General features: G+C 45.4%; 1 protein-coding gene across 1 annotated transcript in view; it reads right to left on the bottom strand.

Annotated features, from left to right (window-relative positions):
* The window catches only part of ETV5 (ETS variant transcription factor 5), a 61270-nt gene extending 42981 nt beyond the window's left edge, over nucleotides 1–18289 (bottom strand). The window contains exons 1-5 of the mRNA XM_043594662.1: nucleotides 17993–18289; nucleotides 14785–14903; nucleotides 14560–14647; nucleotides 14349–14396; nucleotides 14204–14254 (exon numbers count right to left, since the gene is read on the bottom strand). Coding sequence (XP_043450597.1) covers nucleotides 14204–14254; nucleotides 14349–14396; nucleotides 14560–14647; nucleotides 14785–14903; nucleotides 17993–18212 — 526 coding nt within the window. The 5' untranslated portion in view covers nucleotides 18213–18289. The remainder of the gene's footprint in view (nucleotides 1–14203; nucleotides 14255–14348; nucleotides 14397–14559; nucleotides 14648–14784; nucleotides 14904–17992) is intronic.
* Nucleotides 18290–20949: the final 2660 nt, after the last annotated feature.

The raw sequence follows: 20949 nt of genomic DNA, 5'->3' as shown, positions 1-20949 counted from the left end.
CATTCTCTTCCCTTCTAAGCAGCTAATTTGGCTCCTTCTGTCCATAAAGGGTGGGCAGGGCCAGGAGAAGCAGCTTGAAATGGGCAGCCTTGGCCTTTGGTGCTCTGAGCCTTAGAGAGAAAAGGCACAAGAGTTTCTGGAGGCTCCAACTGGTCTAACTTAGCCTACCAGGCTAGATCAGAAAGGTATGTGGACTAAAGACCCAAGTTGGCTTAGAGAATCCCCCGTGCATTTATGTTTTGGGAATCAAGGATGGCAGTAGGACTCTGCTGTGGAATCAAAGCTCTCTATATAACTCATGGGAAATATGACAAACATCTGGTGCAGCCAACATCTAGGTCAGCATACACATGCACGGACTAAGATTTCAGGACAGACTCATTCTGCAGTCCCAAACTGTAAGAATGGCTGCATTCGTCCTCAGCAAAATCCCACATTAAGAAAGCAAGGCTTCCTCTCCGGGATTGAATGTGGTATCAGTAGGTACAGGGAAAGTTCTCTTCAGGATTAGCACAGTGGCAGTATTTTCAGATTGGTGATTAATCATGGTGGTGGTTACGGTGTTGATTACTCCAGGTTATATTTTCCTACTTGTCAAGTTGCTTGTTGGGGACCAAAGGACTGAATATCATCACCCTGGTGGTCTATTTCTGGGCCCCAAGGTAGAGAACCAACCATGAGGTAGGAGAATTCATCAATTAGCAATTATAGAAGCCCTTCTTATATGACCAATATTATCTTCTGTACGATAAATAACGCAAGAGCCAAATTAGGATCTGATAAAGCTAGTTCCCGGAACATCTGGCTTCAGGAATCAGATTTCTTCTATGCAGTGGGGAAAACGTACAGTCAGCAAAAGAGAGGCTTCAGGAATTGGGTGTGTGGACAACAAACAAACAAAAAACCCACTCTATTTTTTCATGATTTAGAGCTAAAAACTTGGGGTAACACAGTAAGCCGAAGGAAAAAAAAAAAGACTTTGACCTTACTATCATGACATGAATTATGGAAAAGGCAGATCCAAAAAGTAGGGTTAGGGTTACACTGCTATTTGAAAAGGGCTAACCTAAGAGTGACATTCAAGTCTTATGACCCTGCATGAACATGGCTGGGGAATACTAGAGTGAAACAACAACAACAATAACAACAACAAAAAACCCCCAAAATGATGACAAAACAAAACAAAACCCCAAACAAACAAACAAACAAACAAAAAAACCCTGGAGCCAGGCCTTGCTCAAGGAAAAGGGTGAGGGAAGAAGATACCTTTCTTTGCTCATAAGAGTGGATGAAGTTATATCAAATATTTGGAAATTCAAGAGCTGGAAACTTCTTGGGGATGCAAGCTTAGGAATCCCATTGGTGAACTCTTATTAAAGATGATAGGTACTTACTTGAAAGACAGGGTGGAGATTTGGTCTCTGGAGAACTCACTCCCAATTCACAAATGGGGTGGCAGAAAAACAGGGTTAGCGGGGACATCAAAAGATTACTTCAGAATTCTGAAAATGGAAACCCAGAGGCCTTGCATACAAGAGTTAGAAATTAAAGGGAGGAAAAGGAGCTTAGAAAAGAACTGGCCCAACTTTGAAAATGTATAAATAGCTTTGGTGGAGAGTGGTATCTGAAATATCTCTAAGTGGCCACCTGCAAAGGCAGTAGAATTCCTCCCAGGGTACAGGAATTAGAGTTATTGATAGAACTTCTTCCACCTGGGTTTCAAATCAGACAACAGAATTGATACCACGAGGCAGTTAAAACCACGAAGCCAGGCTGTGTAAGCCCCTCTTCCATTTTCTGTTTACCTTGGCTATCCCTAAATCTCTAGGGACTGGAGCTGACGGCAACATGGGTCTAGGCCGTGCCATGGATACACGTGGAGCTTGCAGAACATTGCTTTCTCTGGGGAAAGGCTGGCTGTTCACAGGATTGGCATCGGATCAGTGACAGGATGCTGCAGTGCTCACACTGGCTCTGGAAAGCGAAGGGTTTCTAAATTTTGTTTTGTGTAGGGCCGGCGTTATGGCATCTTATGCCCTCACGACTCCCTGGAATGTGGAATGTATGATGCGAGACAGAATCAACTACAGAGAAATCTAGTTCCAAGGATGCTGAACCACATCTGCAGTTCCAGCTCAAGGGGCCCCCCAGCCTGTAGCTTCTGTTAGACCCTCACACAAAGCCCTTCTGGCTAGGGTAAAAGCAGGAAAAGACAAAAAAAAAAAAAAAAAAGAAGAGAAAAAAAAAACCACGGTGGTTTTACACTTACAAGAGGTTTTAAGTTTCTCTGTAGGAAAGGGGGATTGACTTGACAGGGATTATGCTTCACAGGAAAGGGCTTTATTGGGGTGTTTTCTACTGTTGGGATCATATTATTTGAGCTATAATGTTTATATCATCTAGTGACTTCATATAATGGGGAGGGGAAGGGGGTGGTTTGGAGGTTTGCCTCTGCTAGGCTCAGCTCAACGATTACAACATCCCGCAAATAAATGGCCTCCCTCCCCTCCCCCTTCTTCCACCGTCTCTTCCAGCAATGGCAGCAGCTGGCTGGCAGAACTAGCACATGGTATCTCAGAATCAAACCACCAACCGAAATACTACTCGCCATAAGATGAAAAACTAAATTTCGCCCACGAAAGTCAGTTTGGGAGGTCACTGTGTAACGTACAACTGTATTACCTCTCAGGCCGACCACTCAGAATATGGGGGCGGGAGGCACCCTAGCCTCCAGGCAGGGGCTCAAGGCTTCCCCTGCCTCTTTACTCCCCCTCCAGAGAGGAGAAAATGTGATCCAAGTCAAGGATGACACCCAAGTTCTATAGGAGAGACAGCGAGGGGGACAGCTTTGGCTCAGAAGAGCAGAAGTGATCCTCAGAGCTATTTGTGTCTTCTCTTGCAAGGGGCTGGAAGCTACTCTCCACCGGCAAAGGCTGAGTGGGCCCCGGGAAGAGCTCAGGTCGATAATGGCCTATTATAGGCCTTAGGAGCAAGAGTCCTCACGGCTGACCTGTGGTCCTGAGGAGAGTTTGCCAGGGTAAAAAGTTGGCTTGTCGTGTCTTTCTCTGGTCATCTAGGAGGACCAGTTGCTAAACGGAATTTGGGATACTGATCTTGTCCTTTCTTTACCTCTGTCAGTATAATCATAATGACACAGGTGATTTTTAAAGGTTTCTATTCTAAATCTGGCTGAAACACAAGGAAATCGATTCCGTACATGAATCCTCCTTAAAAGAGGTGGTGGCGTTAGGAGGAGGAACCCTCTTTGGAGGTAGGTACTGAATCAGGAATGTCCTGATTCACAGATGGGAAACTGTGGCTAAGAACAAGTGTCCATCACGGAACAGCTCCCTCTTGTCCTCAGCACAAAATTGCAAATCTTCCGAATAGTCATTTCCAAACAGAAAACCTGCTATCAAAGAAGGAAGATAATTTAATGCCAACGGTAGCAGAGTTGTTGTTGTTGTTTTGACACAGATGAATTAGTTGCAGGTTTACTTCAGGGTCACATTCTCCATACCACAGTATTATTTTTGTAACAGCCTGGATCTGGGTAGTTCCTTCTCTTCAAAGGACGCATTTATCCCAACAATTTAGAATTGTTCCTTTAGAATTTGAAAATGGAAACCCAGAGGCCTTGAATAGAAGAGTTAGAAATTAGACGACAAGGAGATTCGAAAAGAACTGGCCCAACTTTGAAGGAGGGCTTGTGTATTAACAGATATGAGGCTCTTTCACAGAACGAATATATCTAATTGCATAAATGTGTCACATCCCCAAATTTGTGGGCCGTGGAGAAACCAAAGCATCTGACAGTCAAGTAAAAGGCTTATGCGAGTGTACAGAGCTGACTCAGAGGAGAGTCAGGATAAAAATAAGCGGTTCTTCTGGCTTTAAATGCACCACCCCGTTACAACTACCACGGGGTGGGGCTTTTTTAGACCCACAGCCTGGAGAACTGGCTTCCACCTGGGGCATTTGGTTACTTTCAAGCTTAAGAGACCAGCAGGAAGGAGCACCTGGGTGGCTCAGTCGGTTGAGCATCTAACTCTTGATTTCAGCTCGGGTCATGATCCCAGGGTCGTGGGAGTGAGCCCTGCATTGGGGCTCCGTGCTGAGTGTGGAGCCTGCTTAAGATTCTCTTCCTCCCTCCCTCAGTCCCTCTCCCTCACTCAAGCTCTCTCTTTCTCAAATTAAAAAACAAAAAACAGAACACAGACAGAGGGTAGTAGGATAAAAAGGTAGCTGACTGGCCTCCTTGCCCCAAAAGGAAAATTTGAACATTGTTCTTATTAATTCCTTTCCTGGGGCAGCTGTTCAAAGAATTTTAATATTCGACTTTTGCCAATATGACAGACAACTTATTTATTTACTTTTCATTTGTGAGAAATAGGTCTAAAGAGAGCCTTTGTGGGGTGCCCGGGTGGCTCAGTTGGTTACGCATCCTACTCTTGATATGAGATCAGGTCCCAATCTCCAGGTCGTGAGTTCAAGCCCCATATTGGGCTCCACACTGGGTGTGGAACCTACTTAAATAAATAAATGAAAATACTTAAAAAAATTTTTTAAGTAAATAAATACTGAGAGCCTTTGCAGCAGAGATGACAGGATGGCTTCCTCTACTGTGGGCCTTATGTCAACGACAGCAGATTTTACCACGGAGAGCTGCTCATCGGGCAACACACCAGCAAGAAAAGGGGAAACAGGGCATTTTTCCTGAATGGTGAAAAAAATGCAACACTAAACCTTCTTCAACATCCCTCTTATAATTTATTCCCAATTTACATGATTCTTCTCTAAGCCGGCATTAAAGAAAAGTGCTAATAATACTTTTATTATCATTAAAAAGTCTTTTAAGTGGGACTTAGGCACTGTGGACAATTTCATCTTTGACTTCAAACTTAAAATCTGACAGGAGAAAATCCCAACTCTAGAGAAATTAGGAAATCAGCTTCTCCGAGAACTGTTCTATCTATGGCCCTCCTCCTAAAAGCAGAAACTGGGCAAGTGCGTCAAGGGTGCCTACACTGTGACTTGTTCTGTAGCACATGCAGTTTTACTGGGAAACATAGCATTAGCTGCACAAAGTCTAAATGCAGCCTGGGAAGAGTTGGCTTGAGGATGTGTTTGAAGGAGGAATCAGAAAATGAGAACTAGTCCTAACTAGTTTTTTTCCTATTTATCTCTGAGGTCATCCCAAGGACTCTCAGAACTGGGGTTTTGAGATCCTCTACTGCTCTAAGCGGTTAGAGGCTGGTGTCGGGGGCTGTTGAAAGACGGGAGTGGGAAGGGTTCATAACAGAGAGCGGGCTGGTGTGCAAAATGCATTCACCAAGTAGTGGCTGTGTGCAGTGCTCAGTGCTATGGCTCCAGCAGTTATAAAGAAACGTAGCACAGGGATTCTCTGCTTTTGGAGACACTTAGAGCCTAAGAGAAATTGTTTCCTGTTTCAACAAGAATGTGAGTCGGGAAGCAGGGACTAAGTTTAATATTCATCAAAATACAGAAGACATTAAAACCCAATGCTGCTTTTTCCTTATTCCTCAAGAAAGATTCCTTGGAGAGGGAAAGGAATTGAGGGGCAGAAATCTTCTGACTTGAGTAGCCCTCGTCACTGTGATGTCATCACCACTAAATTATTCTCTATTAAGATTCAGATTTCAACACTTGGGGTAGGCACTCCAGGATCTGGTCTTTACTGTGGGCCTGCAGCCACGTAGAAGACACAGCCTCCTCGTCTATTCTACCTTTTCTATGGGAAAAGTATAAAGGACCCTCATTAAGTGCCCTTTCAGGCAGTCACAAAGCATTTCCAGGCACTCAGCTGAAAAGTGTTTATGTAAGCTGAAGTCCTCCTCAGCCCCTCCCGAGAAGCACAGATATCAGCATCCTCTTACACAGCTGATATCTAGGGTTACCTCCTGAGAGGTTTCAAAGTCTCTCACAAAAGAACAATCTGCCCAGGCCTGTTCTTTTTTTAATGGGGAAAGGAAGACATTCCTGCAGGCCCAATTTATAGTGAGGGAAATATTTCAGGGGAAAAAAAAAAAACACCACGTTATAGCAAAACAGAAATGCAACAGTCTCATCTCAGTGGTGAGGATGAGGGATAGGAACTCAGAAGAGCTCTTCAAAACCCTGAGGCAGCTGCACTGAATCATTACTACTAAGTTTTGGGTTGCTTTTTCACGGATTGTCCTTTTCATGCTTATCCGGTGGCCCTGGTTTAGCCCGCACGGCCCTTGTCCTGACCGCACGTGTCTGTGAGCTGTTGGCCAAGATGGTGGAGGATGTCTCAGGTGGGTGCAGCTGAGGCAAGCAGACCCCTAGAACCTGGCCTCACTTCAGGGGAGGAGGCCTCTCGGGTTTTGAGGTTGCACAGAGGCTGGGTTCTTTCTGGTACTTCCTGTGATGTTCATTTGAGGAGACAAGGCATTTGATGAGTGCCCAGCGGAAGGGTCACAGCCGGAGTGAAGCTCCCCCGTGGCTGAGTAACAGTCTGGGAAGTATCATTTTAAAATGACATGTATCCGACCACAGTGGCAAATGAAACAGGACAGAGAAGGCCAAGGAGTAGGGAAATTACAGCTTTGTCATTCCCAAGTCCAAATGTAAGCCTGAGCAGGAGACCTCTGCTGCGCTGTGGCAGGCAAACACCCGAGCTTCAGTCCCGGAGGCGAGGCCGGAGCTTGGAGGGGAAGAGCAGGCAGCAATCTTCACTGGGAGCTAAAGCCACAGCCCCACGGCAAGCGGGAGATAAAAGGGTAATATCCTTGGATCAAGTCTCAACACCTCTCTCTCCAGGGAAGCTAAACCACCCTCTCCTATTAGCACCCCCTTTAGACAGCTACAGAGACAGAGACAAAAAGAGGCGGGCGGCCTCATTGGGCAGTAGCAGCCCTACCCCAGAAGCCCAGGCCGGCAGCCTGGCAGTGGCGGGGTTAAAGCCAGCACTTAAAAGAAAACTGGAACCCCATTAAGCCCGGGCTCATTAAGCCCAGGCTCGGAGAACAGGGAGCAGCGGGGAAGCCAAAGGAAACTAATTTTGGAGGTTCTCCAAGCTGCCAATCACAAGCATATTTCTAACAGTCCCAGTGTTGTTTGAGTTGGTTGTTTTTCCACAGGCTGCACAATAGGGTCTGGTTATTCATTGAAAAAGTCTGCAAGGGAGCCCCGCCCTCCATTCACAACCAATTTGGAATGCTCCATTCAGGCAAGAGGGGGACTCAGCAGCTCAGCTCGCTGGGGCAGACGGAACAGAGCCCAGCTGTCGCCACAGGGACGCTTGCTCGCCCAGCGCGCTGTGTTTATGTAAGAAATTCAGACACTGCAGGCGCCTGCCTGCTCTGCACCCTCCCTAAGATTCAGATGGCCAAGACCCTGGCTGAAATCTGAAATCTGCAAGGATGTGCAAGTCAGCTGTAAGGTCAGCAAGTGCCCTCTGGCAAAAGAAAACTATCCAGTGCTGCCCTGTTCAGAATCTGACTATAGCTACCAGCTGAGAGAAACAGACTTCACAGGTATTTCTCCTGCCTCCCGGGGGCAAGCTGGTTTGTATTAGAGGACAGCTCTCTATGGAACTCAGCCTTTCCAGACTCCCTGCTTTTCCATTCACTGCCAATAGCTACATCAGGAGCCACCTGGCATCCTCCCCAAGGGAGAGGGTCTCTGGAGACACTACTAGATTCTCTGGCTGCAGAGGGGGGAGGGTGCAAGCCACCTATTACGAACAGCTTCACAGTTCTTTTACTGGTTTCACATCGGGCTTGGAAGGTTTATAATCTGTGCGTGCTCACACACACACACACACACACACACACACACACACACACATACCATGCCCAAGAGACATCAAAAGGTAAGAGCATAAGTATCTGGGGTTGGCGGGTGAAAACTACTCCAAGGACAACGCAAAGTACAAGGCTAAAAACTGGTTAGGTTTCTTCGAGAATTTTTCCCAACTTTTCAATAATTACCCTGAAGGAGATCTGATAAAGCCAGTCTGACAGCCAGAGTTTATTGCAAGAAAAGCATACTACTTTATGAAAATCAAATCCAGGAGGTAAATTAGCACATGGGTTGTTTCCTTTTTTCCATAACACATTTGGCTATTTTCAAATACTTTCTGTTTACCTCTTCTCATTGCCTGCCCCCATTACCAACACTAGTGAACCCAGATGGAGACATGGGAAGCATTCCTCTATAGTTTTTCTGACCACAGAATCCCCATTTGGTGCCTTGGCTGCTCTGCAGACCAGTGGCAAACTCCTGGCCTCTTGATAGCTAGATCTTATCTTTCTCCCTGGAGTCTTTGCACCCTACACTGCCGCTTTCCCCCAGACGCTTCCTCCTCCTGGGCAGGGGAGCCCCCTTTATTTGCTATAGAGGGGCTCTTCTCCTTGAGAGGAGCTGCTACTCCATTGTCATCTACCTGCCAAGCCTAAAGGTGTTCTTATATTGTGGTTACACACACACACACACACACACACACACACACACGCACACACATTCACACGCACCCACCAGTATCTACACTAGGGGCCAGCATCTACACTACGGCCCCTCCTTTAAGCTGAGCCTCTCAGAAGGCTGGGACAATGACAGAAACCGACGACCAAAGCCTCTGTTAAATGAGCTTGATGAGTTCACAAAATGAATTTTTAAAAAAGCAACCTAATCCGGTACTGGCATCAGCATGCCTGGCACTTGTCCAAGAGCTGGGAGCTGCAACATGACAAGACTCTGAGCTCCTTGGATTCCAAGAGGAGAAGCACTGTGTGCCAGGGCACAGATGGGGCCCAAGCTGCCTCAAGGGCAGCCATGTGCCTGAGAGGGGGCTGTCAGCCTCTGAGCCTGGAGGTACTTTACCACCATTGAAACTGGAGAAACATGTGGAGGGTACAGTCTCTGGGTAGAGAATCCCACACCCCACCCAACCCCACCACCACCAACGTTTTTTCCTGGGACCGAAATTAAAACAATGATACTCTTAGATGGTAGAAATGGCAGATAATACAAATTCTCAGCTTTATCATGCTATCTACGTCTTAATCTTATAAAAGTAAAGAATGCTGAAAACTGGGGATAGATGGTAATTTCTCAATTGCTACCAGGATTTTGTTACCTCTGGAATCTACATAAGCGATCTGCCTGGGGCAGACACACATGTAATTCCCCATCCCAAGTCTTTCTTGCCAAGCACAAAGGACTGGGAAGGTTACTGGGTCTTATTAGAGGGCTAAGAGCTGTAAGACATCGAAGAGGAAGAGAAAGAGAAAAATTCACTGGTTTCAGTACGCCTGACTGAATTAAAATGAGATAAAATGGATTCTCTGTGAACATATGGCTCTCTTAGGTAACCAGGAACTCTAGGTCTTGGATCCTTAAGAGTCCTGGTCTAAGGATCTTGGAGGCTGGCTATCAAAACAGGAAGGATTTCAAGTCACTTAGCACCCTCTCAGTGGTAAGGTAGTGGGCTAGCTAACAAAGACTTTGAAAGTTACACTGTAGCCTGGAGTCAAATAACCTCTCCCCCCAACATATCCCTCTGGCTTCCTGGATGTAGCCCTCTTCTGTCTTCTACCTTCAGAACTCTCCAGAGCTCTTGAAAAAGACAAACTGATAGCCTTGACTCCTTCAAATCTCTTATTTTCAAAGTGCCTACTGTTGTTTTCTTACTTTCCATAACAAAAAGAATTTGGGATGATCTTTTCAAATAAAAATGGCCTAAGGCCACACAGAAAGTAAACCCAGAGTTTTGTTACAAACTGGGTCCAAAATGATGTGCCCTTTACAAAAGGAAGACACTGCCTCTACTATGTCAATTTCATATGTAGTAAAAAAAAAAAAAAAATCCAGTTGAATAATCTCATATTGAAACAAGATTAAGATCAATGTGTTTTAGGATCAAGGGCTGCCATAACAGTTCATTCTATTTTCCCAGCCACCTATTACAATGTATTTATGAAAAGTCGATTTTATCAGTTAATTAGCCAGTCCTTAGGAAATTACTAGTACTTCCTTCAGTCGGTCCAAATTCTTTTTGAAACACAGATCTAAAAAAGAACACTTCAAGGGGAAAATAAGGCCATTTGGATTTTCCAACAATTCTCTAAATTATATTTGCTATGGAAGCCATGGTTTTATTTTATTTATTTAAAAAAATTTTTTAATGTTTATTTATTTTTGAGAGAGGCAGAGACAGAATGTGAGTGGGTTAGGGGCGGAGAGAGAGGGAGACACAGAATCTGAAGCAGGCTCCAGGCTCTGAGCTGTCAGCACAGAGACCGACGTGGGGCTTGAACTCACGAGCTGTGAGATCATGACCTGAGCCGAAGTCGGTTGCTCAACTGACTGAGCCACCCAGGTGCCCCCAGAGGCCATGGTTTTAAAATAAGATTTTTATCATGCTTTTTTCCCCAGTGTAAAATATTTTTGTTGTTCAAGATGCTGACAGTTAAATATTCACAATATCACAATTGAAACAAATGCATGAGATTAAAAGTAAAATTAGAAGTGAAATCTGCATTTAAAAAATACCACTATGAATATATGCTAAAATCTAGTAATATCCTTAAATGCCCAAGCATTTAGCCCAGAAAAATTAATGTAAGCCCCCCACAAATCTAAGCTCTTTGAGTTCCAATCTTATCCATGGCTTTGATTTATAGTTAATTCTATGAAAGTGTGTGGTAAAAATGTACACACATCTAACTGCTGACCCAGATTTCCTGGTTTGTAACTCTGTGTGTTAATATACATATCTAGCTACACACACATTTATATAGATATACATGCATTCACACACTTATTTATATAAGATATATACACACAGCTTTATCTGTATGCACATTAAGGTGTCTTGCAGAAAAGATGTCAGTTTTATAATTTTTCTGTTTTATAGGTCTCTTTCTTCCAAATCCTAGATAGAAATACTCAAAGCACCAAGATATTTAATCCGTCTCTCAGCATCATGGAATGAAGAAATCTGAGGTGTCAGACTGGGTAGCCGGCAGTTTCCCTAAGTCTTTCCTGAGTGCTGGCTCTAGGTCTTTGAAATAATGAGGGAGAGCCCAGAACTCACCTGTACATGCCAGTACCCCCTGGGTCTGCAGCTTTGTGACAGTTTCTTTAAGGATCTTATTGTATAACTTTTTCCTCTTCATTTCACCTAACCTCTCCATTTGCCTCAAACCACCAGTCAGTCTCTCCAGTTACCTGGACCTTATATTAGCCCCTCTATAAAATGAAGGAGTTGGGCAAGACTATCTCTACAAGGGACTTGCAGCACAAACAATCCAGAATCTTCAATTACTTCTCAGGGCCAAGGAACAATGGGGACACTGGTAGAACTCCTATGGTCTACAGGCTGTCCTTTCTGTTCCCTTGAATTTGACCTTTAAGAGTTTCCAAAGGGGGATGCTTTACTAATGTCTGTATTTGTGACGCAAAGTGAAATCTATACAGCTAGAAGTAAGCTGAACATTTCTAGAAGACAACAATGGTTTCATTTATTCAAATAATACTTATGGATGGATGCCTATGGGTAGGAACCCAAATCTGGAAAACTTACAAAATACAATCTCTTTAGAAGCTGAGCTCATAGCACTTACTGAAAAAAGTAAGCTATAATCTTCAAAATTGACATTCTGAAATAAAAACAATTACCCAGATTACTTAGTATTTCTTTTTCTCTCATACATACATACATACACACAGACTCTCACTGCCCCTCTCTCTCTCTCTCTTACACACACACACACACACACACACAGTAATCAAATGATCGTTAAAAGGAAAGGTAGACTATAATCAGTGCCAGGCCACAGAAACATACTTGTTACAAATGTTTTTGCAACTACAGGGAAAAGGTTTGTTTTCCTGGGCAAGTGCAAGTTTGGTTTATAGTTCACTGATTGGCTGATTCAAATCAACTCATAAGATTGTATTAAATTTGAGTGAGTTTCTCCCCCCTCCCCTGGCATAGTCATGGGCTCTTCCAGAAGGTGACTACAGTGAAAGTTAATCCACAATCCAAGGCTGTGACATGTGCTACCGGGAGTAAGCCCAGCCCAAGGCTCTGCCAGCTCCCACGCATCTACACTGGCCATCCACAACCAAAGGCAAACCAGTCGCACTTAACAGTAAGGATGAACAGCTCAAAGACATCCCACCCCACACTTGTATTTTTACCTAACCTCTAAGGCCAGGTGATCTATTTGAAGCTATCCTTCTTGAGGCTCTATCTCCCAAAATAAGAGTCAGAGAGGGGGAAAGAATTATTAACAGACTTTTTGAGGCTTCTCAACCATCTGTTTTATCCTTAAAATCCAGGAAAGCTCAACCTGAAGAAGTTAAAGCAAAATGCAAACAAAGTAAAAAACACATCACACTTGGTAAGCAGAAATATCTCCCAAAGCATGTCCATTTTAGGTAGGTATGGCAATTTAATTAGAGTTTAGCACATGCTATTCGTTGAGCAGGAATTACTTCTAAGGAGCCAAACAAAACACATTTATTGATTCCTTCTCTTTAGCCTAACATCTCTCCAAATATAAATCTTGTTTACGGACATCTTTCTCTCAAGAGTCTACCTTTGCTTCAGTTACATAAAATAAATTTGAATGAAGTCACCTCATCTCCCTTTTAACTCTTTGGGTTATGGAGAAACAAACAGAAGTGTCATAAAAGCATTTCAAAGAACTTCTGCCAAGAAAGCTCCCAGGCTGCAGTTTCTGCTGCTCTGAGCAGAAACGGGAAAGGCTGGGCCAAATTGTCAACACAGAACAAAGTGGGATTACAAATCCTGTCTTTTATCTTGCAACACACACACACACACACACACACACACACACACACACACACACATCTGGGTTATCTTTAGCCTTTTAGTGGCAAGCTTCCCAATCACTTGAAAGCAATCAAAGGGCAATAATTAACATGCACTTACTGTCCTATAGAAAACAACTATAGCAAGCTGTGACAACGCTAAGGTAACTATGCATCTGTGGGTTATAGTTTATCCCCTTTAAAGGTTTCATGGCATTGTGCCTTGAAAAGGAGGTCTATCATTAAAGAATGTTTAGATGGTCCATCTGGTCTTTCATCTAATGACTCAGAACACCCAGCTTTTACTTCGATACAAAGATACCCCCTCTTTCCAGTGGCATTTACACACACACACACACACACACACACACACACGATAAAACAAAAAAACAAAGCCAGGAAGAAATTTGTTGGTGCAAAATGAGAAATCGAATCCTTGCCTGGCTCAGGTGTTTGCTATTATAAACTATGACTAAGAGACATGAATTTCTCTATGATGCAACTCTCAAGAGAGGCAACGTTTTCTCCAGGCCTCTCTTAAACCTGCTCACTCGCCAGTGACTAATGCTCTCTAGAGCTGCCCTGTGCCACTCACATTTCATCAGCCGGCTTTGTCCTTGATAGCTCTGCCTAGACCATAAAAGCTCCCAAACCTGTTGAGGACAGCCCCGAAAGATCAGTGCAAAGCTAACCATGTCCTTACCAGTGCCCAGAGCCATCTTTTGAGCTTCCTGCTGCATTTGGTATCTCAATGATAGGAGCACTTAATGACCATTTGAAGAAAAAGTTTTCACTCCCCTCTGAAAGATAAAGTCCTGACAACTGTATGAAAAATAAGGGTAAATCAGGTCACGCTGTGACCACCCTCTGTCAACCCAGAAGTAGAAACAAAATTGACAACATGTGGGGAAGCTACAATTAACTGGAATCTTCCATTAACTATTTTCTGCACCTTTTAAAAGAGAAAGAATGTCAGGTTCATGATCTGCATCAAGGACTTAATTTATAAAACAAACAAAAAACACCATATAATAATGTCTGGTTAATGGATGCTAAGGCCAACATCTTATATATATAATGTCAATCGATTTATAATTTTGAGTTTGAAGCCTTGCAATATTCTTAGGCAAAAAGAAATTTAGGATGAAACTGTGTTCAATAAATCTCACCTGCAATAGAATAAAAGCAGTTTAGAAATAACTCCAACAAAGAATGAAACAAAAGTTTTGGGGGTTAACTTTGAATTACTAAAAGAAACTAAATGCATTCCACTGTCCGAATATGCTGGCGACGGCCGAAAAGAGTTTTCCACGCATGGATGTTCCAAGACCAAATATTTTCAGAACAAATGTGCCGCCACCAGAAAGGTACTTACAGTTATCAGACTGGAAATCTGGGACAAACTGTTCATCATCAGGAACTTGTGCTGGAAAAGAGATTTTTTATTTTAGACCTTGAAGTTTTATTAAAAAGCACAGGAAAATGTTTTCTATGGAAACTCAGACAGCCAAGAAACTTGCCTTCAGCTAACCAAGCCTCTTGAAGTTGACTGAGATCCTGAAACAACTCTGGAATTGAAAACAGAAGACACCAGCATGAGAACTCCTGGGGGTGGGGGTGGGGGTGGGGGTGGGGGCAGAAGACCGAGGGCGAGTCTGCCCTCCGTTCACAGAGGGCTGTGCACAGAGGGCCTTTGGAGGAAGCCACAGCCCCAAGGGAAAGCTTCACTACCTTCAGAATCATGGGCCAGATCTGTGTCCAAAAACTTCCTCTTTCTGTCAATCACAGGCCGCCCTCTACATTCCTCTGACCGAGATTTCTGAAAGAGGCCAAAAGACAGTGAAGGCTCAAGGGTAAGAAAGGGGTCAAAAAAGGGGGTTGTGCCACTAACCCAATAAGGAGAAGATTCATATTCGAAGAGGGGGAACAAAACAAACCAAAGCCACATAAACTTACCCCTGGGACCATAAAAGGGACTTGCTGATCATAAAACCCATCCATGGTGCTTCCAACGCCTCTAATATCACTTTGAAAGGTTTCAGCATTGAGTAATTTCTGGGAGGAAAGGGGTCCTCCTGTAATATGAATTTGGGAGATTTTAACTGAGAGGGGGGATGGGAAGAGAAATGAAGTAATTACTATTGCTTTCTTTAGGGGTTGTGCAAAATCACTACCTTTCTCTAAGGTACTTAAAGCCTGCTCAAGGTGTGAGCTTTACAGACTAAAAGTTCTCTTGGTTAAGGGCATCAAAGGTTCTTCACGTACTTGAGTCACATTGATTTACCTACCTATTGTTCCTTCTCTCTCTTATCGTTAACATGGTAAGTTACCTGCTACTAACTGCTCCCTATATAAACAAAGCCCCAAACCCCTTATTTTCATTATAAAAGGGTGATTTCAAGATTCTCTCCAATAGAAGATTCTCCTGGGCATTGGTAATGTTAGGTCTTTTTTTTTTTTTTTAAATAAGTTCATTCTTGACAGTACAGTGACAGGAAGTAGAGAAAATGGGTTTAAGCATTCCAAATTATTGGCAATTAAGAATCTGACATACATAGTGTTTCTAAAAGTAGTTTGTAGGTCAGTGGTAAAACACCGCATATAGTTCCAGGGATATATCGATCAGAAGTATACTTAATCTTCACACAACACTCTTTTAAAACCTAAATCTTCCGTGCAAACAGATATAGTGTCTGTCATGTCACAAATACTCCTATGGCAACTTACAGAAATATCTATGATATCACCAATTTCTAAAATAAATAAGATAGCTACGAAAACTAAGGGATAAAGGAAACTAAATTCCACCACACATATTTTAAATGCATCTTTACCACAGGTCTTTAAAAACAAACATTAAAAGCAAAAGATCCATGTAAAGAAAATTCAGTTTGTTTCTTATCGTGAAGTCAATTTTCCTCAAACTTGCCAAAAAAAAAAAAATTAAACTTGTTTCAGCACTGTCCAGTCTTGCAGCTAGGAAAACAGGTTGAAGGTCAAAATGGAAAGGAGGGAACTATTTTCTAATTTGGGAGGAATCAAGTAACAATTTTAGGAAGGTACCATCTTCCCAAACACTTTGTTTCATTCTCCAAATAGTGATGCAGTTAAATAAAAAAAAATGGAGAAAACAGGAATTTCATTTACCCCATCTCCAAACAATGCAAAATGCTTAAGGATAATTCTTTTGTTTGCCTTGTGTACAAATTTTTAAAAGGGAACTTTCTCTCCGTGGGCAATTCCATCCAGTGTGTTTTTCACTTTGTGGACAACATCAATTTTTTTAAGTGAGCAGGGTACAAGAAAACCCTTCGTGGCCAACGTCCTCTCAGCACTGGGGCCCAAGTAATCAGGTATTTTCAAAGTCAAAGAGAAAGAAGGAGAGGAGCAAAACTGCATACAGTCCATAATTTCCTAGAAAAACACTCCCGTTAGCCTGCCTGCGTGCCTTCCAAACAGCGCTAAACGTTCAGAATAAAGCCTCTTTCTCAAATGTCACCAACCCGTAGAGAAAATCTGAGAAACATCGGCAGTGAGTTCAGGGCCATGAAAGTGAGTCCTCTGTAGCTTTCAAAATCTGTCAGATTAAATCGTGACCTTAGAAATTCTGTAAATATCTATGGGGAAAGGGGACAACGGGGAAAAGATCGGAAGGGGGACATGTTTTCAGAGCCTCACGATGAAATCAATTGCAAAATACTTCACCAAGAAGAGCAAAAATACCTTTTCAAAAATCAAGTAAAAGAGAGAATGTACCATAAGCGAACCCAAAAGAGGCATCGAGGATGTTTAAAGCAGCTCTCAGAGTTCAAGGGCTAGGAAAATCGTGTTCAAAGTATAATTTTTTAAAAAACCTTAAGGGAGTTTAAGCCACTTCCTTTGTGGTCCCCCCTTCCCGGTGCCCCCAGGAAAACTTTAACGCGGCGCAGCGGCGCGATCGAGGCCCCTCCCCCGCGGCGCGCAGCGGGCCTGGTTTTATGAATGGGAGAGCGAGCCGCGGCCGCCACATCAGGTAAAGGCTGTAACTGGATCCTTCGCGCTGGGCCCCATTCACAAAACAAGACACACTTCCACCCAATTCCCAGCCTTCCCCATTCATGAAAACTCCTTCAGATGCACCCCCGCCCCCACTCCCAACGCACGCCCAGCCTCCGACGCAGGCCCCTCACCCCAGCGATTTAGGAAGAAAGCTCAATGCTTCATTCACAAAAAGGGATAGAAAAAAAAAAAGCCGCAGGGAGCAACGAGCCAACGAAAGAAACCCGCTTCATTCATAAAGTCATCCACATTCATAAAACCGAGCTGCGGCGCGGGGCGCTACCAACCTCTTCCAATGCCCCCAGCCCTCCAAACCTCCAAACATCTCTCCTTGGCACTGCTCCTCAATAGGAGTTCGGTTCCCCCCAGAGGTCTCCTCTCTGAAAATGCGGACAGATCCCTAATCCAGTGCGAGGCTCCAGCATCTCTCCATCCCCCCCCCTCCGCACCCGTTTTCCCCACTATTCCCAGGCCGCTGCTCCGATGCTCCCCGATTTCTCGAGAACCGCGGTGCAGCCTGACGCCCTCAAGCTGCTGGGGGTGGGAGTTGGGGGATTGAGTGTCCACTTTCCACAATTTGAAACTTGCAAGGCCTGCTTAAGTTCCTGGCCAACCCCCAACCCCTCAGGCTGCACATGCCTGTGTCACTTAACCCCTCCCGGTGCTTTGGGGGACATCACCTCTCAAATATTCCACCTTCAAGCTGCTTCCCGCCCCCTCCTCTCCACTGCAAAGCTCCGCCGGGCGTCTCTTCTCGCGAGCCTCCAAGTCTCCCCCGGGTTCTCAGACCTCCAGAGATGGTAAAGCCCCGCAACTCTGCACCGCCCCCCCCCATCCGCACCCAGGAGCCCCCGCATCTTGCACCCGGACGCGCCTCGGGGCGACGTGCGGAAACCCGCTCTCTGCGCGCTCCGGAACCGTTAGCCCCCTCACCTCCTCCCAGAAACCGAACCGGACCGGGCCACGAGAGGAGGGGGCGCCCGGCTCGGGGGGTGGCTCAGTTGAGATAGAAAGTGCACCCCGACTTTGAGGATTCTGAATCAGCCAGTGAACTCTCGCCGGCTGGGCCCTTCGGACCCGTTCCAGGACACCCCGATGCCCCCCTGCCTCCTCGACGCCCCCTCACCTGAGGCAGCCGCTTTCCTCCCGTTGCAGCGGCCCCGGGGCGCAGGCGCGCTCACGCACGCGCGCACCGGGCCTGGGCGCCTGGGCGAATGGCTGGGCCGAACCGCTCCGGGGACGCTGAACCGCTCCGCGCACCAGCGGCTGGACTCTGCGCCGCAGCTGCCAACCAGGCTGGAGCGCTGGCCCGGCCCCCTGGGGCCTGCTGCTCCGCCCGTCACCATTGGCCAGCAGTCCTACCTCAGCCTGGTTCTCATTGGTCCGAGGCCGCCCCAGCGCCTGTCCATCACGTCTTGTTTACCCTGTCTGCGGGCAAATCCAGCCAAGCCGCCCCATCAACTCCAGTTCCCATTGGTTAATATTGCCTCCCTTCCCACCCCCTCAGGGGTCTGTTTTACATAATTTATGCACCGGGGGCCATTGGCCAATCAGCACAAGCTTGTTTATATAATGAATGTAAGGACGTTTTTCATTCATAAAAAACGCGACCTGAGGGGGAAGCTTAGCTGAGTCAGTGAAGCACTTAAAGGGGCCGAAGCCAATAAGAGTCACGTTTACTTTCCTCCTATCAGCTCTCCCAACTTTTCACCGAGGGATGGCTCTTCCCCGTCCCCATTTACCCCTACTTCTCCACCCCCCCAACCCCCACCCCCCGCAACGCCACCGCCTGGATGGGTCGCTGGGCGCCAGACGTTCGCAGCTGCAGCACCAAGCAAAGTTATCATTTTAGAATTCAGGCGAGAGGAATTCGTCATTCCACCCAGAGAGAAACTCGCTGACCGACCTGGGCGTTCGGCCCACAGAAACACAGAAAACGGAAACCGAGCCCTCTAATCTTAGTTACCTTTAAGAGAGGCCTTAATTTCCTTTAACCAGGTTTCCAGTGAGGAAGAATAAGCAGTATCTCCCTTTAAAATCTGAGCTCTCAAATAGATTTTAGGTACTATTTTATACTGGCAAGGCCTAAGGCCCAACTAAATTCCGTTTTCTCCCCATGTTTAATTGCAGTTTACAACCTCCGCCAGAGTGAGTTCTGGAGCCCAGACGAGATGAGAGAGCGTCGCCGCTCAAAGAAATCCTCTCCGGGGACGGCAGCACTCGACCTAGAAACATAAATCCCTCCGAAACGGGCCTGCAGAGTTCGACCGCCTGCCTCCCTTCCGGGGCTGCTTGTTTTCCATTTAAGTGTTGAATGCAAGATGGTGCATTTGCGAATTAGATCCCGTGCAGCTGGGAACGACGAGAAGCTACTCCGCTTGCCAAACGATCGGGCACTAACTGCAATTGCTGAGATTCTTAACAGGGTGTTCCAGGAAACAAATAAATAAGCAATCCTCTCCCCTCTCTGCCCTTGCTACCCACTTCTGTGAAGGCTGGGGGCAGCTCTGCCCTCCCCCAGGATGCTGGGGTGCCCTACCACCATTCACCCAGTGAATAGGGAGGAAAGACATCAAGTTAGGAGAAAGCCCTAGTGAAGGAGGTCCCAGGGTAGCCAACTGTGGGGCTTCCGCCCCCTCACCCCCAACATTCATGAGGAATGCAGTGTGGTTTTTTAGAAAACAATTTTTAAAATTTATTTTCATGTTTATTTATTTATTTTGAGAGACAGAGCGCACTCTGGGAAGAGGCAGAGAGAGAATCCCAAGCAGGCTCCAGCACTGTCAGCACAGAAACCAATGCAGGGACTTCATCTCAGGAACTATGAGATCATGATCTGAGCTGAAATCAAGGGTCAGATGCTTAACCAACTGAGCCACCCAGGCATATCCCCACCAAAAAACATTTTAAGTCGCAATTTGCCCACCTTCTTTTCTGCTTCCATTCGTGTATCTTAAAGAGAGAAGCCACTTGGTTGGTCATTTATAGTCCAAGAAATGTTGGGCTTCAGCAAAGGGACCTGGAGTACCTTGATTGAGTCCTGGGCCCAGCACTGGCAGGGTGTGAGCTACTGGCTTTGCGAGAGACTGGAGTGGGCATGAGCTGATGCATGGGAACGTGCTCTGAACAAGCAGTTCCATGATACTTAATTTCCTAGTAGAGCATTTTGCTTCTGATCCCAGCTCTAGTACAGTTTTTCCCTTAGCGCCTCTCTTCATTCCCCAGGTAGTGCTATTTCTGTTTGGTGGCTGGAAATTTTACCCTAGTTCTGCTGTGCTTCCAACTGGCTGCTACCAGCCCCGAGGGCTTTTCCTATCCAGCTAAACTCCCAACCCAAGTTAGCCACCCATCTTCTTCCCGCCCAGCCTGGGCTGCCTCCACCCCACCTCCATCCCACCCCATCTTCTTCTGCTTTCTGATCTAGTTTCTCCAGAAGAACTTTCCTATTCCTCTTCACTTCAATCTGTCTCTCATGCCCCAGCCCTCCGGAAGGCCTGCAGCACGCTCCACAAATCCTTACCATATTAGCCTTAGTACCTCAATCACAGTGTGACTCTGGTTACGGGGAAACAGTGAAGGACATTTCCCAGCAACTTCCTCCACAGGGTCGGTCTCAGTACCTGGAATGTGACTCGTGACCTTTGCCTCAAGGCAAAGCCCTCCAGCCCACCTTGGGAAGAGAAGTTGGTATTTCAGGATTAAGTAGTAATAAAGAGGGCTAAATTAGGGACAGCGGAAAAGTTGGGGGATGGGTTTTTATAAGAAGGTTGTCGCAGACCCGAGATCACGTATAGGGATTTACACCAGAATAGAGTTACTGCCAATTAAACATTTGGTTATTCAACTGGTAAACATTGATTTTGTACCAAATACTCAGCCAGACCCCGCGCTAGGCAAAAACGTTACGGAGATGAATAAAATGTAGTCTTTGTCTTAGAAGATCCTCCAATCTATCGCACAGTTCAGCAGCTGGAATTTACTGAGCGCTTAATATATCACTTGTTCATGCCACATACAATTCTCCACGGATTATCTCCCTTAATGCTCATAATAGTAGTGCTGGAGTGGTCGCTACAGCTACTA

This window comes from Prionailurus bengalensis, chromosome C2 (assembly GCF_016509475.1).
Source record: "Prionailurus bengalensis isolate Pbe53 chromosome C2, Fcat_Pben_1.1_paternal_pri, whole genome shotgun sequence".
Taxonomy (NCBI): domain Eukaryota; kingdom Metazoa; phylum Chordata; class Mammalia; order Carnivora; family Felidae; genus Prionailurus; species Prionailurus bengalensis.
This window is presented reverse-complemented; position numbering and strand designations above follow the sequence as displayed.